At 40.9% G+C, this 21,189-nt stretch overlaps 2 protein-coding genes across 5 annotated transcripts in view; one reads left to right on the top strand and one right to left on the bottom strand.

Annotated features, from left to right (window-relative positions):
- senp6a (SUMO specific peptidase 6a) overlaps positions 1–5,945 on the bottom strand; it is a 47,716-nt gene extending 41,771 nt beyond the window's left edge. For 3 of the 4 annotated variants that reach the window (XM_030128599.1, XM_030128601.1, XM_030128600.1), the window contains exon 1: positions 5,805–5,945. In XM_030128599.1, the coding sequence (XP_029984459.1) occupies positions 5,805–5,835 (31 nt within the window). In that variant the 5' untranslated portion in view covers positions 5,836–5,945. The remainder of the gene's footprint in view (positions 1–5,804) is intronic. The other variant, XM_030128602.1, reaches the window with a different exon arrangement.
- Positions 5,946–14,110: 8,165 nt separating this feature from the next.
- Positions 14,111–21,189, top strand: part of LOC115414895 (unconventional myosin-VI-like) — a 48,180-nt gene continuing 41,101 nt past the window's right edge. Inside the window, exon 1 of the mRNA XM_030128255.1 lies at positions 14,111–14,303. The gene's annotated coding sequence lies outside the window, so the exon portion shown is untranslated. The remainder of the gene's footprint in view (positions 14,304–21,189) is intronic.

Raw genomic sequence — 21,189 nt, 5'->3', positions numbered from 1 at the left:
AATAGTTTAGAATCTTTGTGTCAGTTTGAACAAATAACACAAAGAAGAGGGAAATAATAACTGGACATTTCTGCAATAAAACAATGTATATGAAAATACCGTAGGTGTAAATGCAGATTTCAGTCTAAACCCACAACACTTTTATTTCCTCATGTTTAAATTATTACATAGATCATATATTGTTGGTACCTACGATTCTAAAATGCTGTTCTAACTGTGTTTAATAGAGGTCCAGACCCAGCGGTGACACAGAGAACCACTTCCTGTTCAGTAGTTTCTGTGTTTAAACTAAATAACAGTTCTGCAACAACGAACCCATTAAAAAAGCTGGCAAAAAATTTGTCAGTTGACTGGTTTGGTCTGGATCATGTTATGCCGCGTTTCCACTACGTGGAACCGACTCGACTCCACTCTGGTACCAGGTCCTATTCCAGACCCTTTCCACTCTGGTACCAGGTCCTATTCCAGACCAGTTCCACTCTGGTACCAGGTCCTATTCCAGACCAGTTCCACTCTGGTACCACGTCCTATTCCAGACCAGTTCCACTCTGGTACCAGGTCCTATTCCAGACCCTTTCCACTCTGGTACCAGGTCCTATTCCAGACCCTTTCCACTCTGGTACCAGGTCCTATTTCAGACCCTTTCCACTCTGGTACCAGGTCCTATTCCAGACCAGTTCCACTCTGGTACCACGTCCTATTCCAGACCAGTTCCACTCTGGTACCACGTCCTATTCCAGACCAGTTCCACTCTGGTACCAGGTCCTATTCCAGACCCTTTCCACTCTGGTACCAGGTCCTATTCCAGACCCTTTCCACTCTGGTACCAGGTCCTATTTCAGACCCTTTCCACTCTGGTACCAGGTCCTATTCCAGACCCTTTCCACTCTGGTACCAGGTCCTATTCCAGACCCTTTCCACTCTGGTACCAGGTCCTATTTCAGACCCTTTCCACTCTGGTACCAGGTCCTATTCCAGACCAGTTCCACTCTGGTACCAGGTCCTATTCCAGACCAGTTCCACTCTGGTACCACGTCCTATTCCAGACCAGTTCCACTCTGGTACCAGGTCCTATTCCAGACCCTTTCCACTCTGGTACCAGGTCCTATTCCAGACCGGTTCCACTCTGGTACCAGGTCCTATTCCAGACCCTTTCCACTCTGGTACCAGGTCCTATTCCAGACCCTTTCCACCCTGGTACCAGGTCCTATTCCAGACCCTTTCCATTCCAGATCCTCCCTCTTTCCAGTCCCTGGTCGTCATAGCGATGCGGTGCGTTCCTTCTGTGTGCTCTGCTCACAGTTGCTGATAAACTCACTGGTTGCCTGTTGTCTGGTCAAACTCCTGCTGAATGTTTGCGTCTGAACCTCCTGGACAAACCATGGTGTAGTTTTACAGACTGTCATCATGTGGATTCACCTACTGACAGATTTACTGGAAAAGGGCGGGGCACACACACCACTCTGACCAATCAGAGGTCTGCAGTGTTTACACAGTGTCACCTTTAGGATCTGGTCCCCAGTCCTGGAACCTCAGCGGAGGAGAGACCAAAAAACTAGGACCAGGTACCTGATTCCAAAAAACTAGTACCAGGTACCAGATTCCAGGTCCTTTTTCGTAATGGAAATGCAAAAAGGCTGAGTCGAGTTGAGCCGGTACCACGCAGTGGAAACGCAGCATTAGTATAGAAGCATGTGCACACTAGTAACAGCATGACTGAGGCTTCAGATACCAGGACAGGGGGACAGGAGGGACCTGGGACGGGGGACAGGTGGGACACAGGAGGACAGGTGGGACCTGGGACAGGGGGACAGGTGGGACACAGGGGGACAGGTGGGACCTGGGACGGGGGGACAGGTGGGACACAGGGGGACAGGTGGGACCTGGGACAGGTGGGACACAGGAGGACAGGTGGGACCTGGGACAGGGGGACAGGTGGGACACAGGGGGACAGGTGGGACCTGGGACAGGTGGGACACAGGAGGACAGGTGGGACCTGGGACAGGGGGACAGGTGGGACACAGGAGGACAGGTGGGACCTGGGACAGGGGGACAGGTGGGACACAGGAGGACAGGTGGGACACAGGGGGACAGGTGGGACCTGGGACAGGGGGACAGGTGGGACACAGGAGGACAGGTGGGACCTGGGACAGGTGGGACACAGGAGGACAGGTGGGACCTGGGACAGGTGGGACACAGGAGGACAGGTGGGACCTGGGACAGGGGGACAGGTGGGACACAGGAGGACAGGTGGGACCTGGGACAGGTGGGACACAGGAGGACAGGTGGGACCTGGGACAGGTGGGACACAGGAGGACAGGTGGGACCTGGGACAGGTGGGACACAGGAGGACAGGTGGGACCTGGGACAGGGGGACAGGTGGGACACAGGAGGACAGGTGGGACCTGAGCTTTAATAAAAGCTTTAGTACGTTTTTTGTTGCTTCCTCCACTTCCAGACTTTCTGGTAATAGTTTTGCTCATAGTCATTCTCTTCTTTCCATTATAAACAGTCTTTATGGACACTCCAACTATTTTTGAAATCTCCTTTGGTGTGACGAGTGCATTCAGCAAATCACACACTCTTTGACGTTTGCTTTCCTGATTACTCATATGGGCAAAAGTTTGTGAAAAGGTATGGATAATAGTGTTAGGTATGATTATGACATCAGTATATGTTTGGGCTCAAAACATTGACGTAGTGTCTGCTGAGAAAAAACAACTACATGTTCAGTGTACATTTGGCTTCCCCACCCTGTATGTATATATATGCACACTTTTTTTCCCTGTCTTTTTGCTGTATTCATCATTTCTTTCCTGCTACTTTTTATTCTACTTGAATGGAACAACTATAGCATCCAATAATTTCCCTCTGGGTTAATAAAGTAATCTGAGTACCAGACCGATTTACTCCTCCTTCACTGATGTTCAGACACAACAAAAACTATTTCCTCTCCACAGTTTTGTTCTCAGCATGTGTTTAAATACAGCTACTGTTTGTAGAGTTGTTCATTTAAATGATCGTAACTGATTTTAAGGATGAAACACACGATAAACCTGATAAATCCTGGAGAAAAAAATGAAAATATTCTCCCATTTCAGCTTGAAAATATTAGTAGATGTTGTCTATTTACCACACAATGCAGAAAGTCATCAGCTTTTATTTCATTTTTAACAAGTTTGGGATATTATTTTATGTTATGAAACTAAATCATTAGTCTTTAAAACAGAACTGCTGATGTAATTTTCTGCAAAGATCTGACAAATGTAGCATCCTTTACTGAACAGCAACGATTAAAAAATACACTTCTGTTATTTTAACACTGAAAAAAGGACTGTTTTAGTTGGTTTACAAGAGAAAACAGAGCAGAATCCACACACTATAATCCAGACTATCTGACCCCTGTGGGTTTAATTCATGATGATAGTCACTGAAAATGTAAAAGACAAAGTGTTGTCATTTGTTTTTTAATCATCCTGGAGAAAATGAATGAAAACAGTCCACGAACACAATCCAGCTAAGTCTATTCACGGATCAGGTTTAACAGGGATTCACAAACCTGGATTTATCCATTTATAACTGGAAAGGCAGGGCTAAATATTCATCAGTCATCTTAGTGAACAGGAGCCAAAGTGTTGATCATATGTTCACGTCTGGACTTAGTTTTAATGTCGGAGGATTAAACCGACAGCATGTGATGGGTTTCATTCACTACATTCCATCCTTGGCTCTATCTTTGTTATTTTATTCAGTCATGGTCATTGACCTCCCTCACATAATCAGTTTCAGTTCTTGACTAAATGTTTACTTTGTGCGTTTCCTATCAGTTTGTCTCTGTTTTACTTGGTAAATAAAACATTAACAACAAAAATGAAGTATAATATATTGGTTAAGATGGTTTGATCAGTACTTTAAGTGTTTGTTGTTGGATTTTCCTTCATTCTCATCAAAACTGAACTGTAGAAAGTTTAATTTAAGTAGTTATATGTACTCATTAACCCAAAAAGACCTAAACCATCTACCTGTGTAACCGTTTAACACCTGCTGATCCACTAATCCCATCAATACATGTACATAATAGCAGGAAAATATCAGCAAAAATTGACTGAAATTAAGTAAAAATCAACAAAATAAGCAACAAAAGTGATCTATACAATGCATAAAACTAATAATAAATCAATAAAATAATAAGTAATTGAACAAAACAAGCAACAAACTGACAAAATTCAAGAAATGGAATAATAATAAAGGCAACAAAATGTGGAAAAATAAGCAACAAAGTGAACAAAAACAAAATACATACTAATTAAAATGAGTAATTCAGAACAAAATGTATAAAAACAGAACAAAATAATGTTGTAGACATTTACTTTTATGTTCAGTTAATGATAGATTTGACTGGAAGAGTCATGTTTTCTTCAGTTTTCTCTGTTTCAATATAATAACGTTTGAATTTACTCTGAGTTTTAGTGAACATCTACATGATCAGTGAATTAAATATAGAAAATACAGGATTTACACTGAAGAATGCAGAGGAGAATAGTAAAATAACTGGTGATAAATCACATATGAAAGATTTGATGTAGAGAAAACATCTGGAAGTCACCACAAAAATAGTTTTAGGTCTTTAAGGGTTAATGTTCAGCTTTTACATAATTTACGAACTGAAACTGTTGTGATCATCTCAGTAAACGACTCCTGTTCACTCATCTAGGAGGAGTTTACATCATATTGCATTCATTCTTTTATGGAACATTGTGATAATTTCCATTGGAGACAGAATTTTGCAGGTTTTGACATGGAACACTTAATCATTTTAATACTTTTGAAAAGGATGAATGTAGAAAAATATTTAAGTAAAACTCATTAAAACAATAGTTTGTGTTGAAGTCACATAATAATGACGAATATTTTGGGTTTTTTTTTAAAGTTCTATTCAAATTAACAACTGCTGGATCACTTCAGATTTATCTCGTCATCAGGTTTCAACTAATTATTTATTAATATTAATGAGTTTTCAGTGTCAATGGGATTCACCTGCTGTAGTGCCCCTGAGCAAAGCAGCAGGGACTATAACCCCGTCATTTAGATCTTAAATCATTTGTCAGTGTCATATTTTACCACAGTCTGTACTTTTACCGTGCAGACAGTGTGTGAGACAGAGAACACACCAGAAAACGACCCAATAACTGAATAAAACCTTTAAATGTGTTTGTTTACTACTGATGTAGCTGATGTGAAGTTAGCCTGTTAGCAGCTAACAAGAGGCCGGAGGGGGCTGCGTGTGTGTCCAAACCGAAAAAAAGGCTTTTATATGTTTGTAATAAACACTCATTAGGTGTATTTCTGTGTTTTATTATCCCATTTTGGCCGCTACCTGCCGGCAAACACAGGAGGGCCCGTGTCCGCTGCCGTTACATCCACTCGCACACTGCTAACCCCGCTAACACCAGGGCTAACCCCGCTAGCATCAGGGCTAACCCCACTAGCATCAGGGCTAACGGCGCTAGCTCCGGTTCAGCTCCGCTCATTAAGACCCGGCGGACCGGAGCTGCCCCCGCGGCAGCCCCGTACCCCCCCGCCCCTCCAGGCCCGAGGATATGGCGCTGTCACCGGCCTGTCCCCCCGGCAGGCTGGGTGTGAGCGTGTGTTGTAACGGCCAGCGCTGTTAGCCACCTAGCCGACCCTAGGCTCCTATTTCAGACCGACTGTGCGGAGCCCCGAGCCGGCCCCAGCCCGGCCGGAGGTCCGGGGGTCCGGGCTGCGGGCCGGCCGGAGCTGCGGAGCGGCCTGTCACGGCTTACCTTCGAGGAAATAGCTTCTGTTGTGGGCCATGTCTATTCCATGACCCTCCTCAGACGGCGGCGGTGCTCATCGGCGGATCACTGAAGCTCTGACTGGAACTACTGCGGCAAGTGCGCAAAGAGTTACCGGAATACCGCAACACGGAGCTGGGCCCCTTCACAATAAAAGCCCTGGGGGGGGGGGGGGGGGGGGCAGAGAGAGAGAGAGAGAGAGAGAGAGAGAGAGAGAGAGAGAGAGAGAGAGAGAGAGAGAGTCTTCAGTGGAACACACACACTCACTCACACACACACACACACACACACACACAGGACTGGGTCAGTGTAAACACTTCAGGTCTAATCTTTCATTTTTAGATTCTCAGAACAAAATTCTCAGAATTCTGAGAAGGCGTTTTTCTCAGAACTCCTTTTCCGTCCTGTGGACCCGTGGCTGTGGCTGTGGCTGTGGTGTGGGTGTGGCTGTGGCTGTGGTGTGGGTGTGGCTGTGGTGTGGGTGTGGCTGTGGTGTGGGTGTGGCTGTGGCTGTGGCTGTGGTGTGGGTGTGGCTGTGGCTGTGGTGTGGGTGTGGCTGTGGTGTGGGTGTGGCTGTGGGTGTGGCTGTGGTGTGGGTGTGGCTGTGGCTGTGGCTGTGGTGTGGCTGTGGCTGTGGTGTGGGTGTGGTGTGGCTGTGGTGTGGGTGTGGCTGTGGTGTGGGTGAGGCTGTGGTGTGGGTGTGGCTGTGGCTGTGGCTGTGGTGTGGCTGTGGGTGTGGTGTGGGTGTGGTGTGGGTGTGGCTGTGGCTGTGGGTGTGGCTGTGGGTGTGGCTGTGGGTGTGGTGTGGTGTGGCTGTGGGTGTGGTGTGGGTGTGGTGTGGGTGTGGCTGTGGCTGTGGCTGTGGGTGTGGCTGTGGTGTGGGTGGGTGTGGTGTGGGTGAGGCTGTGGTGTGGTGTGGCTGTGGCTGTGGCTGTGGTGTGGCTGTGGGTGTGGTGTGGTGTGGGTGGGCTGTGGCTGTGGGTGTGGCTGTGGCTGTGGCTGTGGGTGTGGCTGTGGTGTGGCTGTGGTGGTGTGGGTGTGGTGTGGGGTGGCTGTGGCTGTGGCTGGGGTGTGGCTGTGGGTGTGGCTGTGGGTGTGGCTGTGGTGTGGCTGTGTGTGGCTGTGGTGTGGGTGTGGTGTGGGTGTGGCTGTGGCTGGGCTGTGGGTGTGGCTGGGTGTGGGTGTGGTGTGGTGTGGGTGAGGCTGTGGTGTGGGTGTGGCTGTGGCTGTGGTGTGGCTGTGGTGTGGTGTGGGTGTGGTGTGGGTGTGGCTGTGGCTGTGGCTGTGGGTGTGGCTGTGTGTGGCTGTGTGTGGCTGTGGTGTGGGTGTGGTGTGGCTGTGGCTGTGGGTGTGGCTGTGGCTGTGGCTGTGGTGTGGTGTGGGTGTGGCTGTGGTGTGGCTGTGGTGTGGGTGTGGTGTGGGTGTGGCTGTGGGTGTGGCTGTGGGTGTGGCTGTGGTGTGGGTGTGTGTGGGTGTGGCTGTGGGTGGGTGTGTGTGGCTGTCTGTGGTGGGGCTGTGTGTGGCTGTGGGTGTGGTGTGGCTGTGGCTGTGGTGTGGGTGTGGTGTGGGTGTGGCTGTGAGTGTGGCTGTGGGTGTGGCTGTGTGTGGTGTGGTGGGCTGTGGCTGTGGTGTGGCTGTGGTGTGGTGTGGCTGTGGTGTGGCTGTGGCTGTGGGTGTGGCTGTGGGTGGTGTGGCTGTGGCTGTGGTGTGGGTGGCTGTGGTGTGGCTGTGGTGTGGCTGTGGCTGTGGGTGTGGGTGTGGCTGTGGTGTGGTGTGGCTGTGGTGTGGCTGTGGGTGTGGCTGTGGCTGTGGGTGTGGGTGTGGCTGTGGCTGGGGTGTGGCTGTGGGTGTGGCTGTGGCTGTGGGTGTGGCTGTGGGTGTGGGTGTGGCTGTGGGTGTGGCGTGGGCTGTGGCTGTGGCTGTGGGTGTGGCTGTGGGTGTGGCTGTGGGTGTGGCTGTGGGTGTGGCTGTGGCTGTGGCTGTGGGTGTGGGTGTGGGTGTGGTGTGGCTGTGGCTGTGGCTGTGGGTGTGGGTGGGGTGTGGCTGTGGCTGTGGGGTGTGGCTGTGGGTGTGGGTGTGGTGTGGGTGTGGCTGTGGCTGTGGGTGTGGTGTGGCGGTGGCTGTGGGTGTGGTGTGGCTGTGGGTGTGGTGTGGCTGTGGCTGTGGCTGTGGGTGTGGCTGTGGCTGTGGGGTGGGTGTGGCTGTGGGTGTGGTGTGGCTGTGGCTGTGGCTGTGGGTGTGGCTGTGGGTGTGGCTGTGGGACCAGAGTGGGTCCGGTCCAGACCCGTCCCTGGGCTTTTATGGTAGAACTGCTGGTGGAGCTCCTGCTCTTATTCTGAAGGTCCACAGGAAGTCTGACCTTCTAATCATCTGGAATTCAGCTGGAGCTTCGGACATGCTGGATGTTTTCTGGAGGGTCATCTGTCACTAATGTTCGTTCCTTTAGTCCAGGGGTTCCCACAGTGGGGTACCCGTACCCCTGGGGTACCTGGAAGGAGCCCAGAGGGTCCTGGAAATGTTGAAGTAAAAATGCATTCGATAAATCATCATGTAACGAATACAAAATAAATACAGAGAATTCATGCTGAAATCTGAAACACAGTTACTGATAGGATAGTTTTGTTGTCAATCATCTTGTTGAAGCTTTGGGAACATTTGAAGAACATTTATATTTTCTATGATTCAAAATGAGTTTATTTGAGTAAATGAGGAATTATTTTATGTTGATGAAAGGTTCATTTAGTAATTAATGACCAATTTATTTATTTTTCTTATCAGTGACAGAGGACACTTTTCAGTTTATGTTTTGTACAAAATTTACTTTAAAAAATGTGTTATTTTTGACACATTACAGTTAAATATATGTAGTTTGTTTACAAAGTTTTATAAATATAAACAGACACCTTTGGCACACGAACACAGTTGGACTAATTTTTTTCAAGCAAAAATACTGAAGCGAGAGTTGGGGGTACTGGATGAAAAAACATCTATTTCAGGGGGTACTCCGCTGTAAAAAGTTTATTTCAGGGGTACTCCACTGTAAAAAGTCTATTTCAGTGGTACTCTGCCATAAAAAGTCTATTTCAGGGGGTACTCTGCTGTAAAAAGTCTATTTCAGGGGTACTCCGCTGTAAAAAGTCTATTTCAGGGGTACTCCGCTATAAAAAGTCTATTTCAGGGGGTACTCTGCTGTAAAAAAGTCTATTTCAGGGGTACTCCGCTATAAAAAGTCTATTTCAGGGGGTACTCTGCTGTAAAAAAGTCTATTTCAGGGGTACTCCGCTATAAAAAGTCTATTTCAGGGGGTACTCTGCTGTAAAAAAGTCTATTTCAGAGGTACTCCGCTATAAAAAGTCTATTTCAGGGGGTACTCTGCTGTAAAAAAGTCTATTTCAGGGGTACTCCGCTATAAAAAGTCTATTTCAGGGGTACTCCGCTATAAAAAGTCTATTTCAGGGGGTACTCCGCTGTAAAAAGTTTATTTCAGGGGTACTCCGCAATAAAAAGTCTATTTCAGGGGGTACTCCACTGTAAAAAGTCTATTTCAGGGGTACTCCGCTGTAAAAAGTCTATTTCAGGGGTACTCCGCTATAAAAAGTCTATTTCAGGGGGTACTCTGCTGTAAAAAAGTCTATTTCAGGGGTACTCCGCTATAAAAAGTCTATTTCAGGGGGTACTCTGCTGTAAAAAAGTCTATTTCAGGGGTACTCCGCTATAAAAAGTCTATTTCAGGGGGTACTCTGCTGTAAAAAAGTCTATTTCAGAGGTACTCCGCTATAAAAAGTCTATTTCAGGGGGTACTCTGCTGTAAAAAAGTCTATTTCAGGGGTACTCCGCTATAAAAAGTCTATTTCAGGGGTACTCCGCTATAAAAAGTCTATTTCAGGGGTACTCTGCTGTAAAAAGTCTATTTCAGGGGTACTCCGCTATAAAAAGTCTATTTCAGGGGTACTCCGCTATAAAAAGTCTATTTCAGGGGTACTCTGCTGTAAAAAGTCTGTTTCTGGGGGTACTCCACTGTAAAAAGTTGAACAACCATTGCTCTGTGATTATTAATAACAATTAATATAAATGACAGGATCATACAGCATTGTGTAGAATAGAATAGAATAGAATAGAATAGAATAGAATAGAATAGAATAGAATAGCCTTTATTGTCATTGTGCTATACCAGTCAGTGCAACAATATGAATAATAATAAAAAAATAAATATTATGTCATAAAATAAGAATAGAGCAAATACAAGATTACAGAAACTAAAAAGTAAAATAAAAAATAGAATATACAGTTGAACAAAAAGAATAGAATAAAATCATAATAAAAAAAAATAGACAAAAAAGAAGAATAGGCACAATATTTACAAAAAAAGACAAAAAAGGAATAAATGAGCTGAAAAGGAGGATGAGATGTGGCAAAACAGAGGGAAAAAGAAGAGAAAATGGGAGAAAATGAGTGGAAAAAGGGACTAAATATGACAATATTACAAAAAAAAGGATGATTAAATATGAGAAAATTAGAAAAAAATAGGACTAACTGTCATAAAATTAACCCAAAAAAAAGATGATTAAATGAGACAAAAAGGCCAAATATTTGTTGTTTTTTTGTTTTTGTTGAACATTAATTTGAACAAGTTTTCACACAGTTTTATTTCTGCTTCAGTCTGATGTAAAACTGACGTTGATCCACTTAGAATCAGTAATTCAATGCTGATAATGTTAATAATATGAATGAGTTGAATTCTGATTTGAGGACAAAGCTCCAACAGTTGATGGCAGAGCGGTGGGTTTTAATTCCACCACCAGGCGGAGCCAGAGGTGGAGCTGGGACAGGATGAGTGGAGTGGATCTGATGGGAATGACATTCATTAACCAGATCTTTAACACTGACTTTTACACTCACTTCATGTCATTAATGCTTTTGTAGAAACTCTATTCAATTGAGTTTTTGAATGACAACAAATTAGATTAAATGATAACACGTAGAAATGGTAGAAATATAGAATATAGAAATATATATATATATATATATATATATATATTTATATATATATATATATATATATATAGTTTCACATATAGAAATAAATGAAAAAACAGAAAATATTTATAATAAATGAACCAAATACCAAGAAATAAAACAAAGATATGAAAGAAACTAAATAACGCACATATTTCATTCACTTTGTATCAAATAATGGGATTTTTCCAGTTTGTTTCACCTTTTTGCGTCGTCTTGTGTTTCATTGTTTTTATTATAATTTGAATTTAACTATAACCTGCTCTCAAATGGATTTATTTGATTTGTTGCACAATAGTTTGATGGGAAATGCTTTATAAATAAATGTATTATTCTTATTCTTATTCTTATTCTTATTCTTATTCTTATTCTTATTCTTATTCTTATTCTTATTCTTATTCTTATTATATGTAAGATTTAACTCATTAATCTCTGAGGCAGATTGTTTATAAAACATTGTAGTGCAAAGAATTTTAATATTTTCATACACACGTATTAATAAATAAAAAACTGAAACAAAAGAACCCCAAAATGAACAACATAATAAACAAAAACTGACTAAATTAATCAAATACTTAACGAAATGAAAACATTGGTGAAGAAAATTAATAAAATAGTACAGAAATTGGGAAAATAATCATTAGGATGAGAAAAATTAAGAAAATATTAAAGAAAAAAGCAAAAATGAACAAAATGAGAATAATCCACACTATTAATAAATTAATCAATAAAATTAACAAAAATAAAAAATTATAAAAAAAATCAAGAACATTAATCATCAAAATGAGGACTAATAAAGAAAATAATGTAGCAAACATAAAAACTTTAACAAAATAATGAAGAAAAATTAATAAAATAATGATCAAAATGACAAGCATCATCAAGGAAATTAATAAAATAATTTAAATAATAGGGAAACTAATCATCAAAATGAGGAACGGAATAATCAAATGAAGAAAAATAATGAAGAAAATAAACAGAAATGGATAAAATAATTAAGAAAATGAAGAAATTATTACAAAAAAAAAAAAAAAAAAAAAAAAAAACAAAAAGGGATAAATTAATGGACAAAATAATCATCAATCATTAAGGAAATTAACAGAATAATTAAAAAAAACCCAAATGGGTGAATTCTTTAAAAAAAAAGAAGCTCATTTTCTTTCTTCTTCTTCCTCTTTAAGTTAAAAACATGTTTATTTCGGCTGTAAATGAGCCTTTTTTGCTCTGTTTTTGGGTTCCAACCTCAGCCCCCGACCCCCCCCCCTCCAAACTTTATTGAAAATACATGTGTATACAAAACATTGGGAAATTTTGAACAAACATCAAGATGTCAAACGTAAAAATCATCCAAACGAATAAATGAACATAATGCAAAGGCTTACAGACACAAAGAAGAAAATAATAATAATAACTTAAAATATAAATATCTAAGAAAAAAAATACATCAGAGAGTAAATTCAGTCTATTTTAAAGAATTCTTTATAAATTGTCAGTGTTTGTGCTTTTAGCTCCAGTCTCTTCCTTTTTTTTTTTTTCTCAACTTTATTGAAAATATTCAGGTATACAAAACATATACATTTTGAACAAACAAACATCAAGATGTCAAAAAGAAAAAGCATTTGAGCAAATAAATGTAAGAAAAAAAAAGGCATAGATTTAAAGACACAAGGCAGAATAGACAAATAATAGTATATAAACAACAACAACAACAACAACAACAACATATCTAACAAAAATAAATAAATAAATGCAACACAGAGTTCAGTCAATATTAAAGAACTGGTTATAAATAGCCAGGGTGTTAGAGCTTTTTTTTTTTTTTTTTTTTTTTTTAAATTATGATTATTATAGATAAATTCTAAAGATTTAATATATTTTTCAAATTCCAATAGGAAGATTTTAAAGTTTGGGTGTGTTTTGGTCTATTTATTTTTGTGTCTATGAAATTTTCCAAATAAAATGAACAAATTTACAACCAATTCTAAATGACAAATGTCATGTTTAAAATATGTAATTACATTTTGGGATGTTATAGTTATCGTTTCATTACTTTTAGATATGACACATTTTTCAATTTTGGACCAGAAGTTAGAAGAGTGTTGCTCCTTTTTTTTTTTTTTTTCCCTCCAACTTTATCTATCAAAATCTGGTCATACATTCAAAAGAATTCCATAGAAAAAGACCTTTTTTTTCCCAGACTGAGCAACAACATCAAACATCAAACTTATCTGAACAGTATTTGTAAAAAAAAAAAAAAAACATTATAAAAATAAAATGAAATGAAATAAAAATAACTAAAAATAAAATAAAATAAATAACAAAATAAAGTCAGAGGTTTAATCAGAAATCAGTACATTTAAATTTTCAAATACAATCAAGGCTTGTTTGGTTTTAATATGTGTTAGAGCCATTTTTGTGTTTCGGTTAAAAACTCATATTTACATTTAGGTTTGATTTATCATTAATAATTTATGTATATTCTATGAATATTGAGTAATAATAGCATAAGTCTTGATATAATTGTGTGATGCAGTTCTATTGGCCGCTAAGATGGCACAAATGTAAAGACAATGGAGCGGAAGCAGAAGCATCACAGTCTTTTGACCGTCATGTCATTTAATGTAGAAGTTCATCTTTTGTTTGTATTAATACAAGTTTAAACAAAACAGTTGGATTCCAGACCCTGTGTTTACTGATACATGTCGTGAACAGACGGCTAGTGCGTTCTACGCCGCACTCACAATGTTTCAGTGTTTTGTAGAAGTTTGATTTTTCACTGTTAGAAATTAGGAACAGTGGGGGGGTAGAAGATTTTTTATTTATTTATTTATTTTTTTAGTGTGTGTGTGTGTGTGTGGGGGGGAGGGGGGAGGGGGGGTAGAAGATTTTTTTTTTTTTTTTTTTTTTAGTGGGGGGTAGAAGATTTTTTTTTTTTTTTTTTTTTTTTTTTTTTTTTAGTGGGGGGTAGAAGATTTTTTTTTTTTTTTTTTTTAGTGGGGGGTAGAAGATTTTTTTTTTATTTTTTTTATTTTTTTTTTTTTTAGTGGGGGGTAGAAGATTTTTTTTTTTTTTTTTTTTTTTGTGGGGGGTAGAAGATTTTTTTTTTTTTTTTTTTTTTTTTTTTTTTTTTTTTTTAGTGGGGGGTAGAGGAGTGCCGCTCCAGTCTCTTCCTCTTTCGTCGTCTTCACGCGCCGTGACGTCACAGCGCCATCTATTGGAGACGCACCGCCCGGGAATGCCGACCCACCTCGTGACGTCAGGGGGCAGTTTCCCAGGATCGCTGCGGGCTTCGGAGGCTTCGGGGCGGGGAGAGTGCGGCCCAGGCTCCCGGAGCGGACACGGACCGTCTGGAGAACCGGCCGGCGCTGCTGTTGTTGGGACGAGCGCTTCACTGCTTCCCCAGGACTCGGTGTTTTTGGACGGAGGCTTTCAATTCAAAGAACGGCCCCGGAGTCCTGACAACCGACCAAGGTAAGCAGCACCGTGTCCGCGCGCACACACCGGCCGACAATCAGGCGTAATTAGGCGGGGACGTTAAGCTAGCAGACGGGCTAGAAGGCAGCGGAGCTCCGGAGCTGCTAGCACACACAGCCCGTCCACGGGCACTCCAACAGGGAACAGCACCCGCACGGAGCTGAGAGCTGAGAGGAGAAGCCTCCACACGGATGAGGGTTAGTCCAGAACACATTCTCCACCGGCTGAAGCCGCACCTGCTTCAATTTTCGCCGAGTTTCACTCTTTTTTTGACGGCTCGGATTTATTGAGCGGCTGGTTGATGAGCAGACGCCAGGTTCCCTTTAGCCTCACGGTCTTTTAACGTTTATTCCCTCAGTAAGAAATTAGCAAACATATTTTAATGCGGCTCATTGCGGCTTTTGATAAAATAAATAGTCACTTAAAATTCGGCTATGATAAATTACATATTTGCTGCAGTTTTATGTGTTTTTTGTGCAACTTTTCTGCACCTACAACGGCGCTGCCATTTGCACCAAACGGCACAGTTTGACAACAGAACCTACTAGAAATGACCGACAAATCAAAGTCCAAAAGTTAAACTGTCAAATTCTATGCATTCAGTTGAATTCATATTGATGCCGAATGTTAAGTGGCTTCACTGTTATGTATAAAATATATTAAATTTAAATCTTTGGTGAATTGAGATGGCAGGAAAGCAAGGTGATTCCAAAATGTTTGGTGTTTTGAAGGAGGTTCGTCTCATCGTCATGTCGTGTCCAGACACGGACGAGCATTTAAAGCAGAGCTTTTCTCATTACATGAGAACAGGCACAAAAGGACAGAGCCTGGCAGCTGAGAGCAGAACCCAGTGGTGCGTACATGACATGGGAGGCTGTGTTGTTGTACAGCAGCAGCTCCAATATGTCAGATCTCACAATATAAGCCCGGCTGCGGCCTACACACACACACACACACACACACACACACACACACACACACACACACACACATGCACATACACTCACTACTGACTGACTGAGCCTGGAAGAGTGGTCCATGGACATGCTTTGCATCAGAAACAGCCGAGGCTGGTGGGTTCATGCATTGTGCGGTGGATGATGGGACATGATGAGGTGGATGCAGGACTGAGCTGAGCCGCTGCTGAGCTTTTATCTGTGTTACATGATTATATAAGAGCAGCTCAGTGCTTATTGTGTTTGTCCTGAGCCTGTTTTTGGAGGCTGAGGCTGCTTTCAGACCACTGTCACACTCATGTTTTCCTCCTCAAAAGTCTGTCTGGCTTGTGTAATCCCACCGCTCCAGTCACTTCCGTGTGTGTTGTCGTTTAATGATCATTTTTAGACATGAAGCAGTGACCTGGATATGATTGTCACACTCTATTTTCCATGATTTAAGCCCCCTGTTCTGTCAAATCCAGCCCATAAATATGTGGACGCTTTCACAGCCTGGTCTTGTCTCCTTATGTCCAGGACAGACTTTCACCTTCGCTCTTTCTGCTTTTTATTGTTGTTATTTTATTGCTAAAACCGTAAGCGTTATGTCACAACAGGAAGTGGAGCTTCTTGTAACTGGGCCATTCATCCAGGGTTCAGGAACGTCAGGGATCAAAGTCCTGTTCAGGAAATGATCCTGGATGTGACTGTGTGCTTATTGTTACCTCCGCCAAGGAGGTTCTGTTTTTGCCAGCGTTGGTCTGTCTGCCTGTCTGCCTATCTATCTGTCTGCCTGTCTGCCTCTGTCTGTCTATCTGTCTGCCTGTCTGTCTGCCTGTCTGTCTGTCTGCCTGTCTTTCTGCCTGTCTGTCTGCCTGTCTGTCTGCCTGCCTGCCTGCCTGTCTGTCTGTCTGCCTGTCTGTCTGTCCATGTGCAAGACAACTCAAAAAGTTATGGACGAGGACTTTGACTTCGAACATTGACTTCTTTGTGTACCTTCAGATCAGAGACTATTATCAAAAAGAGGTAAAGCAGACCCCCCAGGTGAAATAAACACATGACTGAAATTGTGGGTAAAGCGTATAAGAACCAAGGAGGAAAAGTGAGATCCAAAGTGTATCAGGGATTGGTGTGGAACAGGAAAACTTCAACTCTGTACCAGGGTTTTTCTTACCCTGGGAACAGAGGCGCTGCGCCCTCATACTTTCGGCTAGCGTCCCCTTACTGAAATTCCTATTTATTTATTTATTTATTTATTACCCCGGACCTCACAGTTACACTGTACACTTATAGTTACATGCAACACAGTAGTTACACAACATGCAATCTTTCCAAAAACCATCCTTTCCTGGTGAAGCTACCACAGTAACGACACATGACAATGTGCCTGGTCATCAAAAACCACAGAATTACACTTGTCCCTCACTATAATGCGGTTCACCTTTCGCGGCCTCGCTGTTTTGCAGATTTTTTTTGTGTAATTTTGCATGCTTTTTAAAATTTTTTATTTTGTACAGCGTTTGAACGTGCATTGTGTTCTGTGTCCTGATTGGCTAAGGGACCGTAGACCATCATCAGTCCCTCTCCTCCCTGCTGTGTCTCCTGTTTAGTACAGAATGCGTTCTTCTGCCAAATTTCCATAAATGTTCGATCGTTAGCAGTGTGACTCTGCAGTGCTGTATGTTTGACAGTTTTCTCCGACAAAACCCACAATGTCGACGAAACATTCCGCACTGACAAAGGCACCTGCGGTCGCACCCAACAGCCAGAGGAAGATGACAACCATCGCACAAACAGTTGGACTTCTGGACACGCTGAAGGAAGGGAGACGTTACACAGCTGTATTCTATAATACTGTACTTATTTTTTAAAGTCTACGAAGGTTTGAACTTTGAGAATGTTTAAACAAGAGAGAAATGTGAGAAAATGTTCATGCCTGTCTGAGAAAAGTGTGTAAAGTGTGTGGTGAGGGCTGTTACAGCCTGAAAACATAGAGAATAATTGTAACAAACATAAAGGTGATTACTTTGCGGATTTCGCCTATTGCGGGTTATTTTTAGAACGTAACCCCCGCAATAAACGAGGGACCACTGTATTCCAAAACTATCGTAAACATAGTAGGTAGACCGTCTGACGGTTCAAAACGACATGAATTGGCGTCTTTTCAGGCCGCGGCGCCCTCTTACTAATTTTTTTCTAGAAAAGCCTCTGCTGTACATTAGAGATAAATGAAAAAAAGAACTGATGGTACAATTAAGCGATGATACATGGTATGAAATATGTGAAACTCAAGTGACTACATCTAATTCCAGAAATTGGAAAATATTTTGTTGGAAAAACATAATGAGATTTTTTCTACCACCACAGATCCAGAAGGCCTCAGGATCATTCCCTCAGCCCTGTTGGAGGGTGTGCGGTGACCAGGATGTGGGTCATGAGCATGTTTTTTGGCAGTGCACAAAACTATCCCAATCCTGGAATAATATCAGCAAAGAACTAGGGAAAATATTGGGATGGGGGCGGCACGGCACTGATCTGCCTTGGCGGAGGTCTGCGCTCTCTGTGTGCTTTTCTAGTTGGCGCTTTAACCCTTTCATGCATGAATTATGAGAGTCTTAATCAAGATTTTTTTTTCCTGAGTGTTTTTATTCCTCTAAGCATTAAAAAAAACAATGCAATTGAAGAAAATTTTATGAACCTATTTTTGATGGAGCTGCAAAAATGTCCACTCAGCTGGACACCATGCATTTAATTTTTAAGCCAAGAAACATACTTACTGATAAACTGGGTGAAAACTATGAAATGACATTTGAATGCAGCTAATCTGATGTTGTCTCACATTTTAGTCATTACTCATTTCATAGAGATAATATGGGGAAAAAACCTGTTAATTACAGTCTAATAACAATAACAGGCAATTGATTTACACTCAAACATATTAGTGCAGATGAGGGATGGAACCATATAAAAATTTCATATCCCGGTTATTGTGACCAAAATTATCACAGTTGTCATTATTATCGCGGTATTATTGAAATTGTGCTCAAAAAGTTCAAAAAGTACTAATACACAAGGGCTGAAACATATATCATCATATCAATATCTAGATATGAACATTCAAGATATTAATATCGAAAAAGCAACAATATAAACGGTACAGATTTCCCCCATGCTCACCCTGCATGTACAGCTCTGGAAGCCACAACAAATGTCATTGTTGTTCACTTTATGTTAATGTTGATGAGGGTTAGGGTTAGGCAGTGAGTTCTTTCAAATAAAACTACACTGTCCAAATTATTTTGTATGATGTTTGTATTTTTCTGAAAAATGCTTGGTTTTCACCGAACCCGTAGTCATATTGTATTGTATGGATATCGAGATATCTGGCATGAATATCGAGATATGAAATTTTGTCCATATCATTCAGCCCTATAATACACACACTGAAATAATTTAACCAAGTTGTATTTTATAAATAAATAAATAAATAAATAAAATAACAGTCCCATTGTCCCTTCTGTGTCAGAAACATTCCAATATTAACCCTTAGTGGTCTGAGTCTGTTCTGTCTGTTTTTCAGTCCTTTTGATTTGGCCTTTATATACTATAGAAACAAATGTTTACTATACCCATGTTTGGATCTGTTTTTCCAGCACAACTTCATCTATATCATCTGTCTATTATTTTTCACTTTAACCTACTATAAAAACACAAAAGGACAGAAAACACACAAATAATATAAAATCCAATTTGAAAAATGTATATAATGTATTGCATAAAATAACACACAGATGTTTAACGAACCTTTTCACAGACTTTAAAAGTGAATATTGGTTCCAAATATTAGGTATAGAAAATTAAAATTGTAATAAATTAAAACTCTACTCAAATATTTGACATAAAAGCAGATCTGTACACAGACGTTTTTCCCCTAAAAGTGCGGTAATCAAACACAGTTATCATGAGAATTAGAATTTAAACGCTAATACTAGCCGTCTGTGATTTTACCGCCGTTTATTGTTATAGCGGTAATGGTTACAGCCCTAGTGCAGATCAGGTTTATCTAGAACAGCAAAGTTACAGTATTGGTCTGAATGTCAGTGTATTATTATGGGATGGTGCATTAGTGTCCATTGTGTTGGCTGATCTGGAACTAAAACAATAAAACCCATGAATATACAAGAGAACAGCTGGAGAAGAACTGTCTACTGTAATAACCACTGTGCATGAAAGGGTTAATACCGGGGCGTCCGAGGATGCTACAGGGCCGCAGCTTGGCATCCTGGGTAATGGCTCTTGCCCAAGTCGTGTCGTATTCAGGATAAGCTGTTTAGATGCGTCGCGATCCACTTAAAAAGATCCTGATGGAGTCGATGGTAGATGTGTAGAAGCTCCAGAATGTTTGTTTTCTACTGTCACATGTTTATTTTACACAGAAAACAGGAGGCAGGAATCAGCTGGAGCTCAGAAAATAACTTGCCCTGAACTGTTTTTACTCTTGTATTCTATTTGTTGGACAATAGTTTGATGGGAAATGCTTTATAAATAAATTTATTGTTATTATTATTATTGTTGTACATTTCCTAAGTCAGTCACTTATGTAAGATTTAACACATTAGTCTCTGAGGCAGATCATGTCTAAAACATTGTAGAGCAAAGTATTTTAATATTTTCATAGACACGTATTAGTAAATAAATAAAAAACAAAACATAATGAACAATAAATAAAATGGATGAATGAATCCAATACTTAACAAAATGAAAACATTAATGAGGAAAATTAATGAAATAATAAAGAAATGGGGAAAATAATCAGTAGGATGAGAAAAATGAAGAAAATATTAAAGAGAATAAACAAAAATGAACAAAATGAGAATAATTGACACAATAAATTAATCAATAAAATGAAAAGAAATATCAGAAAATTCCGAACGTAATCATCAAAATGAGCACTAATTAACAAAATGATGAAGAAAACGCATAAAAAATGAACAAAATAACACAAAAATGAATAAGATAATGAGCAAAATGAAGGGCATTATCAAGGAAATTAATGAAATGATTTAAATAATGGGGAAAATAATCATCAAAATGAGGAAATGAATAATCAAATGAAGAAAATAATGAAGAAAATATACAGAAATGGATAAAATAATTAAGAAAATGAAGAAATTAAGCAAACCCCCCCCCCCCAAAAAAAAAAAACCAAAGAGGGATAAGTTAATGGACAAAATAACGTCATTACAGAAATTAATAGAATAAGTTTAATGGCGTTTTAGTGGAGTCATTGGTCGATGTGTGGAAGCTCCAGAATATTTGTTTTCTACCGTCACATGTTTGTTTTACACAGAAAACAGGAAGCAGAAATCAGCTGGAGCTCGGAAAAGGAAACAAAAGGAATACCTGAAAGTATGTAGTAGGAGTAGTGGATATAAAGAAACCACAAACAGTCACCAGAAAGAAAAGAGGGTTAACCCTTTTAAGACGAGTGCGTCACCGGCGCTACGTTTTACATACACGTCATTTAAATATCTGAAACATTTGCACTGTCGATAAAATTCAAATGTTATCTTTAATCTGAGACTGGGTTCTTTCTATTGGTCTGAGGGGGAGGGGTGGAAGTGGGCGGGGCTGAGAGCAGCAGAGTGCAGTTGGTGAGAGAGAAATGGAAGATTTTTATTACTTTTAGCAGCGTTTTAGCTAGGGCTGTGTACAGGCAAGAGTCTGGTGATATGATACAAATCACAATAGTAGGATCGCAATGCGATATATCACGGTATATCATGATCAGAGGTGGCACTAGACATTTTTATTGTTCGTCATTTTGACGGACAGGGTCGCAAAAATTCGGTCAGAGCATATTATTATCCGTCATTTCAAATGTTTATTTTTTCATGATAATGAGATATATTTAGTAGTATTTAATGTTCCAAACCATGTCAGTGGTG

This window comes from Sphaeramia orbicularis, chromosome 24, assembly GCF_902148855.1.
Source record: "Sphaeramia orbicularis chromosome 24, fSphaOr1.1, whole genome shotgun sequence".
Taxonomy (NCBI): domain Eukaryota; kingdom Metazoa; phylum Chordata; class Actinopteri; order Kurtiformes; family Apogonidae; genus Sphaeramia; species Sphaeramia orbicularis.
Note: the sequence above shows the minus strand (reverse complement) of the source record. Positions and strands in the feature narration are given on the sequence as shown.